The sequence below is a fragment of the Nothobranchius furzeri genome, chromosome 14 (assembly GCF_043380555.1).
Source record: "Nothobranchius furzeri strain GRZ-AD chromosome 14, NfurGRZ-RIMD1, whole genome shotgun sequence".
In the NCBI taxonomy this organism is placed as follows: Eukaryota; Metazoa; Chordata; class Actinopteri; order Cyprinodontiformes; family Nothobranchiidae; genus Nothobranchius; species Nothobranchius furzeri.
The window spans coordinates 63659573-63680225 of record NC_091754.1 but is presented as its reverse complement, the minus strand read 5'-3'; the positions used below and the strand labels follow the sequence as shown (position 1 = coordinate 63680225).

At 46.8% G+C, this 20653-nt stretch overlaps 1 protein-coding gene across 1 annotated transcript; it reads left to right on the top strand.

The window, feature by feature from the left end:
- The first annotated feature begins 966 nt into the window (after positions 1-966).
- Positions 967-20331, top strand: LOC107376753 (serine/threonine-protein phosphatase PP1-beta catalytic subunit). The gene is made up of 8 exons (XM_015946010.3): positions 967-1112; positions 17893-18024; positions 18122-18352; positions 18450-18554; positions 18648-18719; positions 19655-19806; positions 19897-20031; positions 20112-20331. The coding sequence occupies exons 1-8, from the start codon at positions 1061-1063 to the stop codon at positions 20214-20216; spliced, it is 984 nt and encodes a 327-aa protein (XP_015801496.1). The 5' UTR covers positions 967-1060; the 3' UTR covers positions 20217-20331.
- Positions 20332-20653: the final 322 nt, after the last annotated feature.

Here is a 20653-nt window from a genome sequence, read left to right as displayed (position 1 = left end):
GTTTTTCCTCACCTCTTCCTTGCTCCTGGAGGGAGAGAGGTGGGGAGCTGGATCAGGGGAGGAGGTGAGTGGTGGTGACCTCAGACCTCCTCTGCTGTGGAGGATGTGGGAGAGGGCAGCCCTGTGGTTGGCTGGGCCTTGGATCCACATCTGCTGTGGGTCATCAGGTGTCACTCTACTTTCCTCAGTTTAAAACTGTTGGTTTACAACATTCATAACTTACTTTGTGTTGTTGTTTAATGTTAAATGTAAAGTTTTTTTAATGCTTTAGGATTTAACATGTGCTACGTTGTCTCTGCCAACATTTTGTTGGTTCATCTTTTTTGGTGTGGATCCCATCCCCTTGGTTCTGCACCTGCCACCTTTTCACATTAGCAAGGCTTGCAGTTTTTGTTCATTATTATTAGTTTACGACCAACAAACACGAAAAAAACAATAACACGAAACGTTCACCATGAATATTAACAAGTGAAAGTTTGACCAGTAGAGAGCGCTGTAGGAAAATAAACCAGAGCCTGTCGCCATAAAGCCGTTGTCAGTTTATTCTGAACAAGTAAAACAGCTAATTTCTTCACTCTCTGAATATGTTCAAATGTGCTTAAAGAACTGCCCAATGAGGGAAAACAACATGAATGAATAAAAATTACAATGTGCGAGTTGGATTTGATCAGAAATTAATAAAAATGTGCTCCAAATGTGAAACTTTGCTTTAAATCAGAAACCAGAGCATCGTATGACTAAAAAACGTCATAAACGTCAAAAACGAATAAAACATGAATGAATATTCATAGAAGATCGGAGGTGTCTTAATCTCTCTCTCACCACACACGTGAGGCGGTGCTTTGTTCTTACATTTGGAACAATGAATTCACCCAAGCATAACCGATGTTTGTTAAATTCTGTCTAGATTCCCAAATTCGAACGTCACTTGTCACTAGAAAGCCAAAATTCCGAGTTCCACTTGAATGCATCCTGTTGTATTAATGGGAGGGGTTTCGTTTGTGGGCGTGGTTTCACGGCCTGCTGTAGACTGCGGCGGGCAAAGCTCTTCCTAACAGAAATGGCGGAGGGGGAGTTGGACGTGGACTCGTTGATTTCCAGGCTTCTGGAGGGTAAGTTTTCAACAACACCCGACACCGGCAGCGTGCTGGTGTCGCCGCGGGGCTTTTAATCTTTAGATTAGAGAAATGAAACCTGCTTTTATGTGCTGGCGTAGGCGGGCGCTACAGCAAACACCAATTTTCTGTCATGACACACCTTGTCAGTTCGCCTCGTTTAGCATCGTCCAGGTATTTTCTGAACTAGTAGCCAGAATGTGTCGTTTACGGCTGCCGGGCTGAAATGTGGAGCTGGCTGGGACTCTGGTGCTGAGGAAGAAGTAACCGGAGTGTTTGTGTCTCCGCTAGCCGGGAAGGGACGGACGTCGGGCGCTAAAGCAAACCTCTCGTCACTTTGTCAAAGATATTTATATTTATTCTATCTGTCTAACTCCTAGTCACCACCATCTTTGGTAATGTCGAGTGTCAACCAGGTCCTAACCGGACTCGAACGTTGGCGCCAGCCGGCTTTGTTGCCACAACAAACGTGTTGGTTTTCTTGTTTTAATCAGTCGGAAACCTCAACATGAGGCTTGTTCTCGGAGGATGTGTCCCTTTGCTGGGTGGCTGCGGGCGTTAAACACAAAGTTTGTAAATAAAGTAAAAATTTAGATTTTTCCCCTCCTGAGATTTGGTTGTTTGGCTTCTCCAGCTGAGGAGTGTTTACACAACCACAAACCTCCATCAGGGCCCATTCAGGGTACATCTGACCCGAAACCTTACCAAACCCTCAAACTTTAAGAGATCTAGTTTAAATGTGTTTAAAACAGCTCGTCCTGTTTCTAACTGTTGATTCAGCACGAAAGGAAACTTTCTAAGAAATGCCTGTTGTTGCTCCCACACCACTGTTATGAGTTGGATGGCTTGATGAGAGGTCCTGACCCAAGTGAGATGATTTCTTTCTCCCTTTGTTGCCTTTTGTTGTGTGTGTGTGTGTGTGTGTGTGTGTGTGTGTGTGTGTGTGTGTGTGTGTGTGTGTGTGTGTGTGTGTGTACTTGAGTCCTTGGTGAACTAACATTACGATTGATTGTGTCGTACAAGAACTTTGATTTGGGTTGTTGGGTAAAAGCTCACAGACTGTGGCTCTGATGCAAACAGGCTTGTTTTCTATTGGCTGGTGGTTTGGACTAACTGTCTGCATTAACAGATGATCACCTGTGCCAGGTGTCATCTCTGTTGTTGGTTGCCTTCATTCTTAAACAGCGGACTGTGGAGATCTAGGAAATGCAGCAATCGTCTGACCCTAAAAGCTTCCAGATGTGTGCCTCGAGCATGATACCCTTCCTTTAACTTTCTCGCTTTATATTCTTGTTTATCTTGAAGCAAACTTTTTATTTAGGTAGATGATTTTAGATTAAGTGTTTTAAGATGTAACTGGATTATTTTTGTTTCAGATGATCTTTCTATTGAAGTTTGGACTCCTGAACAAACTGAAAATCACTCATCTGAGTCCAGCCTTTTCATTTACTTAAATCCTTTACTAGCCTCATCTAGTATTATTTTAACTGACCAAAGTATTATGCTGATGGAGGTTGTCAGTCATCCAGGTCATAGTAATCCAAACGGTTTAGATGAAGGCAATTGGACTTGCAGTTACCTTCATCAGGTGAGTAGGTCAGACAGACGGGTAGGAGCACCGCCCTGCAGGGACGTAAAGAATAAGACGGGCAGCTAAATGAACAGGAAGCCTAACAATCGAACAAAACCATCTACTCGTGGTTATCCATATGCTTTTGTCCTTCCTCCAAAGGCAGCAGCTGTTAGTTTAGTACAGCTTTATGTTTTCATTTGCATGAATCACAGCAGCTCTCTGGACTTCCACTACATTTGGTGTTCATGTCCAAGTTGTCTGTGGCGTCTCCAGCGGTGCTAGCACGTTAGCTGTGTTAAACAGCGAGACCCTGGCTGCTGCTCAGCTTTCATCACTTTGTGTGTTCTAATACAGTTAAAGTCAACTGGATTTGTGCTCTCCAGACCAGGAGAGGTGTAAGAGCAGCCCAGTAAACCAGAGTGAGCTTCACCCAACCCAGACGGTGTATCAGCGTGTCCTCTCTAGGAACCAGCTTTTATTTTAGGACTTGACCTTTCAGCAACAAAAAGGCCTCTGCTCCGACCGGCTTCCACTTGTCCCCGTAGCTGTTTACTTAACCGGGTTACATCTGCAGCCACAGCCAGACCCCGGTGACTGTTCCGCCTCAGCAGGAATGTGTTTGTCCACCAAGTAAAGGACCTTTTCTCCAGTGTAGAGAAGAATTCACTCTCAGCATCAGAAGCTTGTTTCTGAGTTCCACACAAGCACACGTGCATGCACGCGTGTGCACACACACGCGCATGCACACACACACGTGCATGCACGTGCGCGCACACACACACGCGTGCACACACACACACACGCGCGCACACACACGTGCATGCACACACACACACACATGCATGCACACACGCGCACACACACACACACGTGCATGCACGCACACACACACACACATGCATGCACACACGCGCACACACGCACACACACACACGCGCGCACACACGTGCATGCACACACGCATGCGCACACACACACACACGCACACACACATTCAGGAGCGTTTAAGCTACTATGTTAATTACAGCTTCTGAATGTCGCTGCCGTGGTGCTAAATGGTGTGATTGTGTGATGACGGGCTGGGGCGTTTCCTCCAGATCTCAGGAGGGACAAATGGTAAATAAAATGTTTTCTATATTTGAAAACCCGGAGTTCAGTAAACACAACATGAATGGCATTAGAAGACGCCCGTTTCAGTTACACAACACGTTTTGTGTAATTATGTGAAAATAAACTTTTGTAATCTGGTTACTAGAGTATACAAGTCATTAGATGACTAGAACTTGTCCGTGTCTGGACATGTGGGACAGATCTTTTACTTTTTTATTCTGTCGTGAGACTTTGCCTTTGACAAACCGTCTCCTTGTCCTTCGGCACATTTTATCAGCTGGAAACTTCTACGTGATACGCTACTGTTCTTTCATCTACTTGTGCAGCCTACAGCTCTATGTGTGCTACATGCTGACAGATGTCATGTCTCTGTCATTTAACTCGGCTAATTGACAGCTGACTATGGTAACGACGGTGTTTAATGCAGTCACACGTCTTCTTTCCCCCCCCAGCCAGAAGCTGGGGGGCGGGGGCTTGGCCGTGTGATTTCACGCATCAATAAGTGTGTTCACACTAGGGCTGCAGCTATCGAATCTTTTTGTAATCGAGTACTCTATCGAATCTTTTTTTCGATTAATCGAGTACTCTAATAAATTACCCTTTTGTGTTTGTAAACCTTTATATCATATATTGATGAGCCAAGATGGCGCCGAGTATGGCTGCCTCGTCGCGAGCTCCACCAAGTTCCAACATTACACGCTCCATAATGTACATTAATGCCACTGTTTTGCACATACCAGCCTCTGTACATTTGATATCTCTTATCTTATTGTTTACTTTATTCATTTGTATACTTAGATTAGCCATTTTTATATTTTACTTGTTTTTACATTACTGTATTTTTGCACAACTCTGTTGCTGTGAAGCTCGCACACAAGAATTTCACTCGCATGTACTGTACCAGTGTACCTGCACATGTGACGTGACAATAAAAGTGATTTGATATCAAATAGCATGTTATAATTATGAAAGACCTTTTAAAATGAGCAAGCAATTGCCAGTTATTCTTCAAGTTTTATTCAAAATTAGTTTGCAAAACTTCAGCACTTCAACTTTACTTCACAGTAAACAAATGCCTGTGCAAAAAATAAGTAAACAACCTGAGCCGATTTTCCCCTCGTGCGAGAATCTGCTAGCCTGCAAGCCAGACAAAAACTAGGAGGATAACGCTGCGAGCGGCTGCGGCCCAAACAGAACCAGAACCGCTCACGGAGCAAACAGCTCGCCGGCTGTTTCCCTTTTAACACACGTCCGTTTTAATTTCCACACTTTTTTTCTCACACTAACAAGGATTGCCAAAAGCATGTTTGCTGTGATTTTGTCAAATTATACTGATCACAAAACATTTATTTACTTTCTTTCGTTTTCCTCCGCCACTCATAAATACCCGTGTCCTCCTGCAGAAACCCCGAGGGACAACGGACATCAATAACACAATAGAAAGTCCGACATATTGTGTAAAAACTGCTATTTTTAGCACATTTTAAGTCCGACGTGTTGCTACCAGACGTACGGTGTGAGCTGAAACTGAGCGCTACAAACGAAAAAGTCGCACGGTGTCTGCAGAATATATAGAAAAACAGGCTAAAAAGCATTATCTTGTAGAGGCTCCGAGTCCGCTTGCAGAAGAGACATTTACAGGTGCTGCAGCACGGAGGATGTGGTGGTGTGGTGGGCTAAATCCATTTTACTGTATTTACACTGGACTACGTTTTCCACCTTACGACGTGAAAAATGGTCCCACACCTTTGACTTTTTCTGTCTTTTTCACACTCCACCGGGGTCCAAGTTGTTAAGAGAAAGTTAAGTTATATTCGCTACTCGCGTGTGCATTCAGTCCAGTGGGCATGTGCGTCACTTATTTCGGTCCGGGTGAAACATGACCCCGGGCGATTGCAAAGCCATGAATTAATTAAATATGAATTAAACGAATCCTCGAGGCAGAGAATTTGACTCGAGGATTTTTTGTACTCGAATTATTCGAGGTACTCGAGGAATCGTTTCAGCTCTAGTTCACACACTTGTCTTCTTGGAGTTGGCATGTTCTCTCTAGGCAAGTTCCTCAGGTTTCGTCCCATAGACCAAAAACATGCGTACTGGGTTAACTGGAGACTTAGTTTACAGGAGTTTCCTCTTTTCATTAAACAAAACACAGATATGGACAAACAGACCGCATGCACGAGGAGAAGAAAACTGCACACAGAAAGGCTGCAGCCGGGATTCAAACCTGCAACCTTCTTGCTGCGAGGCAACAGTGCAGTCCTGGTTTATGGTCATACATCATTTACCTGCTCCGAGCTTGTTTGGGTTAGACGGATCTAAATCCAAAACCATCTAGCCGAGAACCAGGGCTGGTCCGGAGATCATCTGGGACCAGAACTTCACAAGAAACAATCTTATATTTATGTTCACATCAAATATATATATATATATATTTATGTTCACATCAAACATCTTTAAAGAGTCCAGATGGAGTATCAGGATTAGTTCCTTCCTCGGAAACCTACCAATGAAGTCCATTCATGTCTGCTGCCCTCTGGTGGAGGGTCTAAAGGTGGCAAGGGCCAAATGTTTATTGGTGTTTTATTAGTCATGATGGAACAACACTGATTGTAGAGTGCATCAGACATTAAACAGTTTTAAACCAGTTAAAGGGTGAGAACAGTAAAGCCTCTCAAGATAAAACATCTTGAGGTACTTCACAAAACAAATAAAATTAGAATATAAAAAAGATTTCTAATAATAAGTATATGTTTAAAATGAGGGGCAGTGGGTCCCGGGAAGGGCGGAATAAGAGCAGACTGAGGAGAAAGGTCACCCCAAAGCCTGAACAGGTGAGTTTTCAGCTGGTTGTTTGTCTCTGTGTCCCTGTGATGGACTGAGACCTCTTCAGGATGCCCCCACCTCTTGCCCAAGAGCTGCTGGAGTTGGACACCAGCAAAAGAAATGATGGAAACAAGTGGAAGTGACTGGTTCCCAAAGGGTTAGAACATGTTTTTTTTAAAGCCTGAGAACTACAGGTCATTAAAACCTCTCAGGAAATGTTTCATCCGTCTTCATGACTGTTGAGTTTAGAGGATCACAGCGTAGGGAGACAGTTTATTCACACACATAAACTCGTTTTAACTCCTCTTTTACGCACATGTACACTGGTCTCTAGTATAAGTGAATAACGTGTGAGTGTGAGGGGAAAAGCTGTTGCACTTCTGTTTCAGGAAGTAGAAGTGAGTATTTCCTGGTATTCAGACAGCTCTCCTCTGATTGGCTAACACCAATGTGACTCTACCACTGACTCTCTTTGCTTTGCAAATTGGATGTCTCCACAAACAACACAAGCCTGAATGAGTTCTGCTGTGTTGTGGAGTTGCTAATGCTAACGGTTAGCTTCTACTAGCCAAGGCACGCTCTGCTCTCTCCTGGCAGCTAAGTACACCACACTTTTTATTCACATGGATGATCTGTTGAGTTAAAGTTTAAAGGCTGTGTTGAGTGAAGGCATCTGTGACTCCGGTGCCAGTCGCGTATCACATCTACAGCAAGCTGTGTTACTAAGACTAGTTAGTCTTGTATTGTTGGTTTGCATCTTCTTGGCATCACCAAGGAAAAACCAGACTGTTCTTCTTCTTTGTTGCTCGTGGACTCCCATGGCAGCAGCTGAACAGTAAATATTAGACGGTTAATAATTTAGGACCATGAGCTGAAGATCCACTCGGCTCTCTTCTGTAGGGGAGGAAACGTTCTAGGCTGACATTCGGGTCTAGTTTTAGCAGAAACTTCTCTGGAAATGTCTCCTGCAGGTCAGAAAACTTCTCCATTAGACGTGTGAATCTCACAACAACTCACAATTCAGCTTGATTCTGACTCAAAATCGATTCACAATCCATACGGTCAGTAAGAAGGAGTGTCCGTTCCAGGATTAACTACAAATCTGCAGGTGTCTGTGATGCAGTGAGCTGGGATGGGACGGGGTGGGTTTCCCTGGAAGTCCACGCCTTTGGTTGACAAACAGCACGAGAAGCGAATACGCTGGGGAGCGTTGGGAAAGAAACAAAACTTGGAAAATTTGGATTGATTCAAAATCTTCAGCTAAAGATCTCGATTTGGATGTGAATCCGATTATTCCCCCGGCACCACTAGTTTCCATCAGTGTGGGAATGTTCCCATTGATCGGATCAATTCCCATTGATCGGCCAACGATCAAAATCAGCCGGTTTCCATGAAAAACACGTGATCAGCAAATTCTGATAAAGGCCTTTCCGAGCCGATCCCACCAGCCTGTCTCTCACTCTGTAGCCAGCAGAGACCCTGTGTGTGGCGTCACACATGCACCTGTCTAAATTATTCAGGTGATGTTTGTTTGTTTTTTCCCACATCATGTAGTGTGTTGTACTCGTAACAACTTAGGAAATGGATCGCCCATCCATGTGATGGTCGGAGCGTCCCTAGTGACGTGGCTTCCAGATGTGTGTGCTGTAGTTTTTATCTGCAGCAGAGCGGGGTTGCTGCATCGGTCTGTCGCTGTTTCTCATCCATACATGTTGGAATATTAGAGAAGGTCGATATGAAAATCTGACCTGCAGATCAGGAAAAAACACTTGGAGGATGAAGCGGGTCATTCACGAGTTGTTTAAATCAGTTTTTCAGTTGTAAACAGTTTTATTTGATGCAACTGCTGAAGACATTTGAGATCAATCAGTCCATCCACCATTTTTGTTTCCTTTGCATCATCTGACGTACTTCCCTTTAAACAACCCCTTCAAAATAAAGCCCCGTGTATGTTATGGCCTTAATAAACACAAAAGCAGCTGTTCCCATTGTAGGGTGTAATATTTAAAATTCTCTATTTTTATGACATAAAACACATTCATTCTGGAAAATACAAACAGCTTTTACATGGAAAAGCAATGAAAACTATATTATAACTTCTATATTACAAGATTAATCAACAACTAAAGACTCGTGTCAGCAGAAATAACAACAGTGTATTAGAAACGTGATTTTGTACCAGATAGTTTATCTGAGCTGTAAAGATGCAGACTTTAGAGCTCCAGCAGTCTAACGGTGTGGAAGGACATGTTTTCATGATGTTTCTTCTTCTTCTGACGTTAGCTCAGCTCTCTGGTGTTTATAGATGCTCGCTCAGTGACTCGGGCTGAAGCTGATAGACGGGCTGCTCGGTCACCTGCAGGTTTATGGTTTCACTCCGAGTACCAGCTGACCTGCCGTCACTGTTAGCGCTGTGTGTGTGTGTGTGTGTGTGTGTGTGTGTGTGTGTGTGTGTGTGTGTGTGTGTGTGTGTGTGTGTGTGAGGGATCCAGCACTGGCGTTCACTTTCCCATCAGCAACTAGAGCTTCTGTGTGGTGGTCCCCAGCAGCACAGGTGGAGATCTGAACCGAGGCCTTTAACTTCAGCGGGGAGGGTGCAAAGAGGCTTTGTTTGTTTTATTTAAGGCGGGCGGCACAAGTGCCTCTGCAGCTTGTGACCTTACATGGAAACAAACGGGTTTAATCAGGACATTTGCAGGAATAAAAATCTGCTGAGCCTGCCACCCTCCAGCTCCACGTCACACTGACCAGAGCAGCACCAGAGCTGCACATGAACTCTGTTGTTCACCTCACAGCTACAGACAAAGTTGAAGGACTCCAGATTTACTGCTGATTCTGATCTTTCCACTGGCTTTTCTTCCCTTAATGAATGATCTCCGGTTTCAGGGTTTCTCTTTCCATCCCTCTAACTCTGTAACCTCACAGCTCACAGAGGCCTTTGTACAATTAAATAACAGCACACGTCTGTTTGAGCAGGATTAGATCTCCTTAAAAGGATTTATTTGGTCTTTGTGTGTTAAAGTTAAAACATGCTGTCTGAGACGCTTCTGTTCAGAGCTAATCGGCTAACTGGGATGCTCACATCACATTTTCTGTCCCAGTCCGACGTCAGTAAAGCACTAAACTGGAAACCGCGTCCCTTAAAGGTGAGGAGCACATGTTAAATCAACACATTTGCTATGGGCTCTCAGATGTGCCGGAATCAGGAAGTACATGTCGGCTGGAGGAGAAAGTAGCTTCAGACGACAGAATTGGGAGTCTTACTTCCTGATATTTGGACATCTCTGCTCTGATTGGCTGACAGCAACACAACTCTACCGCTGACTCTGTTTGCAACACTGATGTTTTATCTCCACTTATAACAAAGCTGGAGGAGTTCTGCTGCGTGCTGGAGTTGCTAATGCTAACGGTTAGCTTCTACTAGTTGAGACGTTCTCTGCCGTTTCCTGGATGTTAAACCAACAACAGCCTTCCCCGTCGTGAGTCCAGACGGGTGAGTCCATGAATGTTGGTGACAGTGTGACGTAGATCTGTCAGGATTTTCTAATCCTAGAGTTTCACCGTCTGTTTTCTATCAGAAGCTGAAGCAGGAGATCGGTGTAGGAGACTATTCATGTTCAGCCTGCATGAAACAAACAAACTCTGATGGATTACAATCAGAGACGATAACTAAAACTGGCTTTTCAGCGTTCCACACCTGTAATGAGGTTTTTATTTGTGTCCACTCCCCTCTGCTGCTCCTGTCTGCGTGAAGCTGCGTTAGTCGTCGGTCTTCAGGCTGCTGCTGTGGCGATCGGTTATGGGACAACAATGGTGGAGTCTGTGTGGTGGGGAGCGTTCGCCCCGGCACCGAACGGGGCAGATAGAGCTCACCCCGGCTTTTCAGCTGCCCAGCTAAGCTCTCTAAAGCCCCACCCCTTCTGCAGCTATGCTTCCTTCTCTCATTTCTGTCTGTTCCAACGCCCACGTCAGCTTCTCCTCTGTCTCTCCTCTCAATTTCATCCTTTCTTTCCCCTGACAAAGACGGCCATTGACAAGTGGCCCTTAAACGTGAACAGAACATGTCCTGAAAGTGCAAAGCCTGCTCACCAACGCTGCTGCAGTTGGGATTTCAGCCGCCACCGTGCTTCGTGCCACAGTTGCTGCTCCTCGCTCTCTGAAGGGTCACTGTTTTCCATTTGCCCCTGCGTGGGAGAGGGGAGCTGCTGGCCCTGGGCCAAGCTCCAGAGAAAGGAGGTGGATGGCTAAATAAAGGTCTGACGGGGCATTTTCATTGGTGCTGCAGGGACTGAAGCACGCACAGTCATGCATCCGAACATCTGAGAGCAAGCCTGAAAGTCCTATTTCTGCTGAACTCTGCTGTTCTGTGAAAAACCTCTCTCTGCACATTTTCCTGTTTGTGTGTGACGGCAGCCGCTGCTGTCCATCTGCCTCGAGGAGGCAGGGTTAGGAGGAGATGGAGGCTGAAGAGGAACAATGATCCTTTTCCAAGTGCAGAAAGTTGCTTCAAGTAGAGAAAACATGACTGGCTACTCCCCATGAGCGTCTGACAAGGAACCCGATCCAGTCATTTAAATAACCCTGTTGTATGAAACCTGTAGCTAGCATGACTGGTCCGACGGTAGTTAGCTCAACCACCGTTCTCCTACGAGAAACACAAACACTGATGACACAAAGATGCTCCTATAGCAGCATAACACGGACGGGACCCCATTTAAAAAGCCTTTAACGCTAAAATATCATAACTTTCAGGTCATTTTCCAAAACAAGGCAACAAAAAACTTCTCATATGAATAAAAAAAGATTTGAATGAAAACGAGCCAAATGTGGTGAATTAGATCTGTTTTCACGTTTTTCCTCTGCTCACGGGAGTTTAGTGGTGAATAACTGCTGGTGAGGTGGTGCCGTTCTGGAAGGTTGGAGGTCTGTCGGGTTTCTCTCGGTGCTCAGATCAGCTGACCGCCGTGGCGGAGACGGGAGCTGCTTTCAGACTCCACCATGTTTCATAAACAGAAACCACTGAAACCAAAGTCCCAGTTGGCGTTAACGAGCTGTTGCCACAGACCAGTCTTGGTCACCACCCTAAACCCTGCTGCTGGAGTACGTGGAGCTGGCGCTGTGGCAGGCCTCCTGTATTTAAAGGGGCTCCTTGCCGAGTCCGGCCCGCGGACCACCTATTGAGTACCACTGGTGTCATTTATTACACAATTTTCCATGCAGCTGGTCCCTCGTGGTCTGGACTGGAAATCAGTGTCTTATTTGCAACGTTTCCAGATGTTTGACACAAATTTGTGTTTGACTTCCTGCCTGGCCTCGTCTGATAAGCTGTTCTAGAAGCATGGCGTGTAGAAGTAAACTTGAAGCAGAGCAAAGTGGCGCGACCCTTCTGGGATGTGGCCAGAGGGAAGGCTTCCAGTGACTAGTGGTGGCTAACCGCTACGTGCTACACGTCGCTGCTCTCACGAGTCCAGCGTCGGTCTGAATCACTGGTTTTGTAAACCCAGAAAGGCTTTGTGACCCTCATGAGGAGCTGGAGAACTTGTCACCGTGCTTCATGGAACGGCTCGTTGATGCTCAGCGGCGTTGGAAGCAGCAGCAGACAGGGAGCTAAAGCTCAGCGAGTTGCTGGTTTTACTTCATCTGGAACCAGCAGGCCGGGTTGGGACGTAGCTGAAAGTCGTCACTCTGCTCAGCTGGTTCTGTCCCCGGCTCAGACAGCCCAGGACACTTGGAGCACTGCCTCTACATCCTGACTCACTACTTCCTCCTTCCACTGCACGCTGGAGCCCATATATGGTAATATCTTCCCAAAGCCGTCTGGCTGCTGCGGACCTGTCTTTTATGTCCCGTCTGAGCCGTGGACGCCTTACCGAAGTGAACTCATCTGACTAGAGGCAGCGACTTTGGCTCTCCACACACGTTTACAGCTAATGAGGGAGCAGAGACGTTTATTTCCTGTCTTGAACTTCCACTTGAGCAGAAAGCTCTGACAAACCCATCAGACTGGTCCAGTATGTTCAGACGGCCTGTTGCAACAGTGCTGTGGTGTGGCAGGAGTCCAGCTTTACCCACAATCCTCTCAGACGTGGAGTGCATGAACACGCTGGTTACCAGCCGGGGAACACTGGCTGGTTTGTTTGCACCCAAAAGCACCAGTCTGTGCAGCGAATGTCACAGCTAGGAAATAAATCCACTAATGCTTTTGTTTTTGTTGCTCTAAGCCTGAGAAGGTCAGCTGTTTGAAAACTCGCTCTCTGGCTGCAGTGGAGCCTCGCGCCGCCCAGGTCTGAGGGGTTGGAGAAGCTGTGAGGAATGTAGATGACGCTCAGGGAGGGGTAGGACGTCGGCCCAGCTGCAGAAACGTGGACGTGCTCCTTTGGCCCTTTAACGCGGCGCTCTAATGTGATCCTTCTGCTGAACACCCACAGCTGCTGTCAGTCGGGGGTCGAGTCTCCAGGTTCAGGTCCCAGCAGGGGAACATCTGTGTGCAGCTGTTCTAGTGTCCCAAACCTGTGGTCTGCAGAACCTCGGAGCAACAGGATGATGCAACGATGCGTTTCTTGGTGGTTTGTGTTTTAAAAACCAGTCCTGGTTTAGCTCTGAGGATTTTATCCATTTCTTGTGAAATTTAGCAGATCTCTTCCTCGATAGCTGCTTCATCAAACCACCTCCCATCAACACTCTGGGGATAGAAGCACGTGTGAAGTCCTGTGGTAGGTCTGGGCCTGCGTTTCCTTTCCCCGTGTAGATCTAAAGACCGTCCCAACCCCTAAGAACTGCTGTCCAAGACCCCCTCAGGGGTTAAAAATGAATCTGCTGACTAAACGTCTGCTTGTTGCTGCTGGGTGATTTGCTGAAAGTAAGTTTTGCACTAAAGTTTAAAGATAGATATAATTGAATCACAGGAGCTTTAAAGTCCCAACTAGAAACCCAGAAGGCCTAACGTGGTGAACAACCTCCGAGCAGACAGAATTCTAGCTCCAAGGAGCGTTTCTGTGAGGAAGAATCAGACTTTCCTCAGCGCTCTTCGTACTTTCTTATTACTTTAGTAACTTGTGGCCTTATCTGCAGAAACGTTTGTCTTCGTGACTGCAGGAGGACGCTTTGCTAGAGGACTTTAGTTGCATAACGGTGACTTTCACTTGGAGACAGAAACAAACGCCTGAACGTGTGTCTGGAGGTCCGAGTTCCTTCACACCGAGTAGGAACCACAAACCTTTAATCTCCAGTTTAAGATGAAACTCGTTTCTCTTCTGGGATAGTTTTCATGTGAGGGGATAAAGGTTGTGCTTGAACACGTCCCTTAAGGCAGTGTGGCATAAAAGCTGTTCAGTCTCATGACCACTGAGCTTGGGCTGTGTCTAAAGGTTGTCCAACAACGATGGGCAGGATAGGAATCAAACCCTAACCGGTTCTCCCAGGAGTTCTTGAACTTCTTTCATCTCTGGTTTCTCCTGGGTCGATCTTCCACCCGAACGTTTCCGTAAACATGTACTCAGATTTTCAGTCCCGACTTGTTGCCACTCCTGTCACATATTTGTGTTTCGAGCAGGACCGGATGTGTGGCTTAGAGCGGTGTGGTGCAGCCATGTGATCCGAGGGTTCGGGTAGAGGTTTGATGAACCTGTCTGCGGCAGGGTGGAGGTGCTCTCCTTCTCAGGGCGCAGCAGCCACTCTGCTCACCAACAGCTCACAGCTGGAGAAGGGTCTTGCTCCGTTTCCATGGTGATGGGATGTTGGTACTGCCTCCCAGCCCCTCGCCGTCTCTGCTAAAGCTGCAGAGTCACGGCTGCAGGGACCCCCCCCCCCTCAGTCAAGGTCACCGTGTGGGAGGAGCCTCCCTCCAATGTCTCACCTTCATCATGTGACGAAAGGGGATCCTCCCCAGACTCGAGGCCGCTGTCCAACCCAGATATGTTACTGCCCCACACACACACACACACACACACACACAAACACACACACACACACACACACACACACACACACACACACACACACACACACACACACCTCTTGTTTACATTCTGCTGGTTCTAAATCCAGCACCAGGATCATCTTTCACATGCTGTGCTCTGAGGTGGAACACGGGTTCTTCATCATCATCATCACTTACTGTCTCCAGGCATAAACCAGTCGTGTTGCACGTGTCGACACGATCACCTGTCGGAATCTGACACGCGCTCCTCCTCCCTCACAAAGCAGGAAGACTGAATAACAATGCCGTGGTTTTCCCTGACGGCGTCTTCGTGACCCGCGCTCGAGTTTCCATCATGGAGTCTGACAGCAGTGGGCCTGAGTCAGCGCCAGCCCCCTTCTGAAGAGCAGGATGATCCAGGCCAGAGGGATCCAGCGGAGAACGATCAGGACGCCGTTGGACTGATGTATTATTATTATGTACAACAGCTGTTTATGTTGAGCTGATGTGTCCTTGGGCAAGACGCCACCCGCCTTGCCTGCTGGTGGTGGTCTAACAGAGCAGTGGCGCCTGTGTTCAGCAGGCCTCGCCTCCGCCGGGGCACACTGACAGTCATAAGGATGGGTACCTTTGACATTTGAATCGATTCGGTACTAATTCCCGGTACCTAGGAATCCATACCGGTACTTAACGGTACCAAGTTTAGATACTTTTGAGTGTTTGTTATTTTAATTCTCTTTTATAATTAAATATATATTTTTCTCAATATATAACCATATTTGATAAATATCACGATAAATAACATTCAACTGTTTGTATTTTAACATCGTCCTTGTAGTTTTATAAGCTGATAATTCAACTGAAGCAAACATCTTTACTGTGAACTAAATTTACTGTGTATCTTCATTCCGTTTGCCGTCCTTTTTCATTTGATTTTTCCTACTGGGAAGTTAAAATTTCTGAGGAGAAAGCGAACGCACCATTAGCTGATAACAATGGTAGCAATGGAAGCTAACATATCAAGCTAACGTTATCTTAAACAGTTTATTTAGCTGCTGGAGCAGATTAAAACGATGATGCCTCACACTTAGATCGTTGTCGCTGGTTTCATCTTCACCCAATCACCCGTCGCATTTAGTAAAGTGAAGCCAAACTTTAGAGCGTGTTCATGTTCTTCTAGTCGGGAATTCGGAGTTCCGAGGAGAAAGTGAACGCACCATTAGTGAAACGGAAGCTAACAAATCAAGCTAACGTTATCTTAAACCTACCGGAGCAGGTTAAGATGAGGATGTCTCACTTAGATCGTTGTCGCTGGTTTCATCATCACCCAGTTACCTGTAACGGAATTAAAGTGATGTAACTATCTAATGTTGTATTTTAATACACTGTTAGTAGTTCACTTTTATAAACAGAAGAATAGGCTGTTTTTATCATCAGGGAGTTTAATTAAACACTCTGTATTGACTTTGAGACAATAAAAGAGAGAGAGATGGGATCGTTTGAGAATCTTTAATTTCTGAATTATAAATTCTAAACAATCTACCAGGACTACTCTGTGATGGATGAGAATGGATTCGGATGTTGTGTTGGTGCGTGTGTGTGAGTGTGTGTGTCTGGTTCAGATTCTCTAGGATGACGTAATCGAATCTGGTCGTCTTTGTTATGACTAGGTATCACGAGGCTTATAAAGTGATGACATGAGCCGCTATTTTGCCGTGTACGTACCCAGTGGGGTCTCCCAAGTAGATCAGGAATTGCCAGGTCTGGAAACCTCGGATGTACGGTGGAGCTGTCGGTGCAGCGATCACAACGTTTCAAAACCCGTCTGGAGGGTCGGCCCGGTACCGTTCAGCGGCGTCAGCAGGTGCTCTTATTTTGAAAGGACGTCGTCTGGTTGTTAAACGACGAAAATCTCCCGTTTCACAGTTCTTAGTTTAAAGAAAACGCATCCGGCCAGGCTGCACTTTTCTTTAGGATGATGGTGAACAGAACTGAAGTCAAAATGGAACTGACTTAAAATGGCGTTGCCTTGTTTTATATCTCTGAATTGTTGATAAGTTTCAGTAAAGTAGATTGGACACTTGAAGTCAACACCAGATTCTCCTGCGGCAGCCGAAAGCTCTGATTGGTTGGAACAATGTGTCATGCGTTTCTATGGAGATGAGGATCAGTATGTCTGCACCGTAGTCCTGGTTTCATTAAACATAATTCATGACATATTTATTTCACAGATCATTCACTTGATTATTGTTGATCAACATCTGTTTTGCTTAATAATTTTAATCACAAATAAAGTACTTTGATTAAGTAAAGCTTCTTCTTCTCCTTCGGACTCTTCTCCTGGAATGTAAACAGTCTGAGGAACAACCCGACCTTGGTTTTTCTACACGGTGTTATTGTGCCCAGGGGCCAGCTGTATGGAGTTGAAAACCATGAACTTCATAACCTTACATACCCGTCACATTTAGTGAAGTGGACCCGAGCTTTAGCGTGCGTTCTTTCTACCATGCTACTCTGTTTACAACTGGCTCGCAGCGACCGACGACATAACGCTCTTGTGCATACGCAGCTGTCTAGGCAAGTTCTCGTTATGAAGGACGGGTACCGAAACGAGGCACCGTTTCAAATGACGTGAATCGGTGCTCAGTCGGTACTGTGGAATTCGGTCGGTACCTTAAGAAGTACCGAATTTGGTACCCATCCCTACTGACAGAGGCGGTGAATGATTGTGTTGTGAAGCGCCTTGGGGGGTTGTAGCACCCTAAGAAGGCACTAAACAAATGCAGGCCATTTTGATAGGTCACATGTCTCATCCGTTCATCGTTTAGTTTCATCTGAACTCCGTCACACGGGATTTGTTTCTAATGAAAGTTGTCCATCACATCAGACACGGACTTCATGTATAAATAAACGAGAGACCTCGGGACATTGTTCCTCAAGTCCCTGAGTAATCATTATTTATGCAGATGCTCCCAGTTGTCCCACTTTCTGGGGCTCTGACTCCCGAAAGCCAAGCTGAGCTGGGTTAGTCATTCAGGTAACCAAACAGGAAGTCACATGAGGGTAGACGGAGACATGGCAAAGACACCTGGTGACTCGCTGAGTCCAACAGAAGTTCTGTAGACTTGTGTCTCCAGCTTGTCCCCTTCAGCCTTGTCTGGGCTGAACCTGTTACCTGAACCGTCTCCAACAGGAAGTGTCTGACAACGCCCTCATGGACCGTTCCATGTTGACTAAACGGTGCCCCCATATGTAGAGTGAACTTCATCTAAACCCAATTGTGTGTGACACTAGAGCAGGATGTAGGTGAGTGTGTTCTTTGACCTCTTCTTCTCGTCCTTGTCCTCTAGTGCGAGGATGTCGTCCAGGGAAGATCGTCCAGATGACGGAGGCGGAGGTGCGCGGCCTCTGCATCAAGTCTCGGGAGATCTTCCTGAGTCAGCCCATCCTCCTGGAGCTGGAGGCTCCGCTCAAAATCTGCGGTCAGTTCCAACAAGAACCTGGCTTTCAGGACAGGTGTCCTCAGAGGACATCTAATAAGAGTCTAAAGGTCTCTTTACCTGCCTGTCTCCATTTCAGGTGACATCCACGGACAGTACACAGACCTGCTGAGGCTCTTTGAGTACGGCGGATTCCCTCCAGAGGCCAACTACCTGTTCCTAGGAGACTATGTGGACAGAGGGAAGCAGTCCCTGGAAACCATCTGCCTGCTGCTGGCCTACAAGATCAAATACCCCGAGAACTTCTTCCTGCTGCGGGGCAACCACGAGTGTGCCTCCATCAACCGCATCTACGGCTTCTACGATGAGTGTGAGTCTGAGGTCCTTCAGCCTGGGTTCATGTCCACTAAGGACTCAGGAGCAGAAATGTCCTAACTGTCCGGCCTGCTGTCCTGTTGGTCTCGCAGGTAAACGCAGATTCAACATCAAACTCTGGAAGACGTTCACCGACTGTTTTAACTGCCTGCCCATCGCGGCCATCGTGGACGAGAAGATCTTCTGCTGCCACGGAGGTACTGCGGGTTGTTGGATACGTCGTCTGCGTTGGATTTAGTCACATGACCTGTTGAGGTTTATCAACATCCTGCTGGTCTGGACTCTTGTAGGGCTTTCTCCTGACCTGCAGTCTATGGAGCAGATCAGACGGATCATGAGGCCCACAGACGTACCTGACACAGGTAACAGCCCCACCCCCCACCCACAGCTCCCAGCTTAGCAGTGGAGCTAACCGATGGACACTGGGAAGTTTCAGCCAACATCTGGTCCTGGTCACACTGGGAGGGACCATCATTGGTGTTTTGACCCTAAAGGTCAGATCAATGAGGGACAAATCACTGAGCTGGTAACAGCCCTCCTCTCCCTAGCAACGAGGCAGGAAAATACCTGATTGGATGAATTTAAATAACAGAAATAGACACAAAGTGACTTTTTGTAGTTTATTTCTTCACAAACGTTACAGAGTCAGGATCTTTACTGTAACGAGAGCGAAGGGTCACCTCTGATGTTTCACCACTGTTACCTTCATCTGCTGGTCAGTGAGTCCTGATTCACCATGGTGTTAAAGGTCACGTTAAGCAAACTCACTGCACACACACACACACACACACGCACGCACACACACACACACACACACACACACACGCACGCACACACACACAGTTTTACCAGTTTAGAACATCTGTGGGGGTCCCTGATTGGTTGCTTCCTGTGTAAACACATTTGAATACATAAAGAGGTTTACTGAGCTGTAGTTGGCCTACAGGAAGAAGTTTAGAAGTTTAGATGTGATGCTGAAAACGGTCTGATTCCAGCAGCTACACGTTCTTCAGACCACCCACATCTGGGCTCTCCCTCCCTCCCAGGGTGTGAGGAAGAGTCCACCTGTGGTCTGAGTTCCTGTTGAACTCAGGGAAGTGAAGCCTCTCTGTGGTTAAAGCACTCTTGTCCATATAAGGCCGTGGGTGTCCAGACCCTCCAGCCGCGGCCTCCCAGATCCTCTTCTGGTCTTTTATGGCGACTCTAGATGTGAAGAATGTGCCTCGCTGGAGTCGGAGGGCTGATGTCGGATTATTTCATCTTTTTGTTTCTGATCCAACCTCCTGTTCTCCTTCAGGTCTCCTGTGTGACCTGCTGTGGTCCGACCCAGATAAGGACGTGCAGGGCTGGGGGGAGAATGACCGTGGCGTCTCCTTCACCTTTGGAGCTGACGTGGTCAGCAAGTTCCTCAACCGTCACGATCTGGATCTAATCTGTCGAGCCCACCAGGTACAACCTCTAACCCTAACCCGAGCCAGAAAGGCTCCTCTGTTCCTCATGAAGGTGGCTCTGGTAGAACGCTGTGTTTGACGCCCCCAGGTGGTGGAAGATGGTTATGAGTTCTTCGCCAAGCGGCAGCTGGTGACTCTGTTCTCGGCTCCAAACTACTGTGGGGAGTTTGACAACGCAGGCGGCATGATGAGCGTGGACGAAACTCTGATGTGCTCCTTCCAGGTACCGTGAAGCCAATGGAGCCAGGGCCTGCTGCATCGTGTTTGGTGATGTCACAGCAGACATGTTTGTTTTGTTGTCAGATCCTGAAGCCGTCTGAGAAGAAGGCCAAGTACCAGTACGGAGGGATGAACGCTGGCCGGCCCGTCACCCCTCCCCGCACAGCCCAACCTCCAAAGAAACGATGAAGACCGCCGCGGCCCGAACACGATGAAACGATTGTCTCCTTTTCGCCCCGATGAGTAAAGTAAAGCCTGCAGGGGATGAAACACATGAACCGTTTTAACCCCCCCCCCCCCCCCCCCCTTCACCTAATGTATGGAACGGCTGTCCGACCCCCCAGCACTTACGTAACCGTGTTTAAATCAGTCATTCTGTAGCACCTTTTTTTCTTTTTGACTGAATGACTGCTAGTACTCCCCCCCCCCCCCCCCCACCTGTCCATCAGGTATTAATGACTGCTGGGTTTTCAATAAATAACACAGGGAATAAACTCGCCTCTGTCTGCTGATTCCTCCCATTACTGAAGATTACAGCAGGACGGTCACTTCCTTAGTCACAACTCTGCCGCGCGATTGGCTGATCAGATATTTGTAACCGTGTGTGTGTGTGTGTGTGTGTGTGT

What these genes read in the sequence shown, in the direction of transcription:
- LOC107376753 (XM_015946010.3), top strand. Translation starts at nt 1,061, where the DNA reads ATGGCGGAGGGGGAGTTGGACGTGGACTCGTTGATTTCCAGGCTTCTG. An exon ending in GATTTCCAGGCTTCTGGAGG is followed by an intron (nt 1,113 to 17,892) that starts GTAAGTTTTCAA and finishes CTTGTCCTCTAG; the next exon opens with TGCGAGGATGTCGTCCAGGG. An exon ending in CTCTGATGTGCTCCTTCCAG is followed by an intron (nt 20,032 to 20,111) that starts GTACCGTGAAGC and finishes TTTTGTTGTCAG; the next exon opens with ATCCTGAAGCCGTCTGAGAA.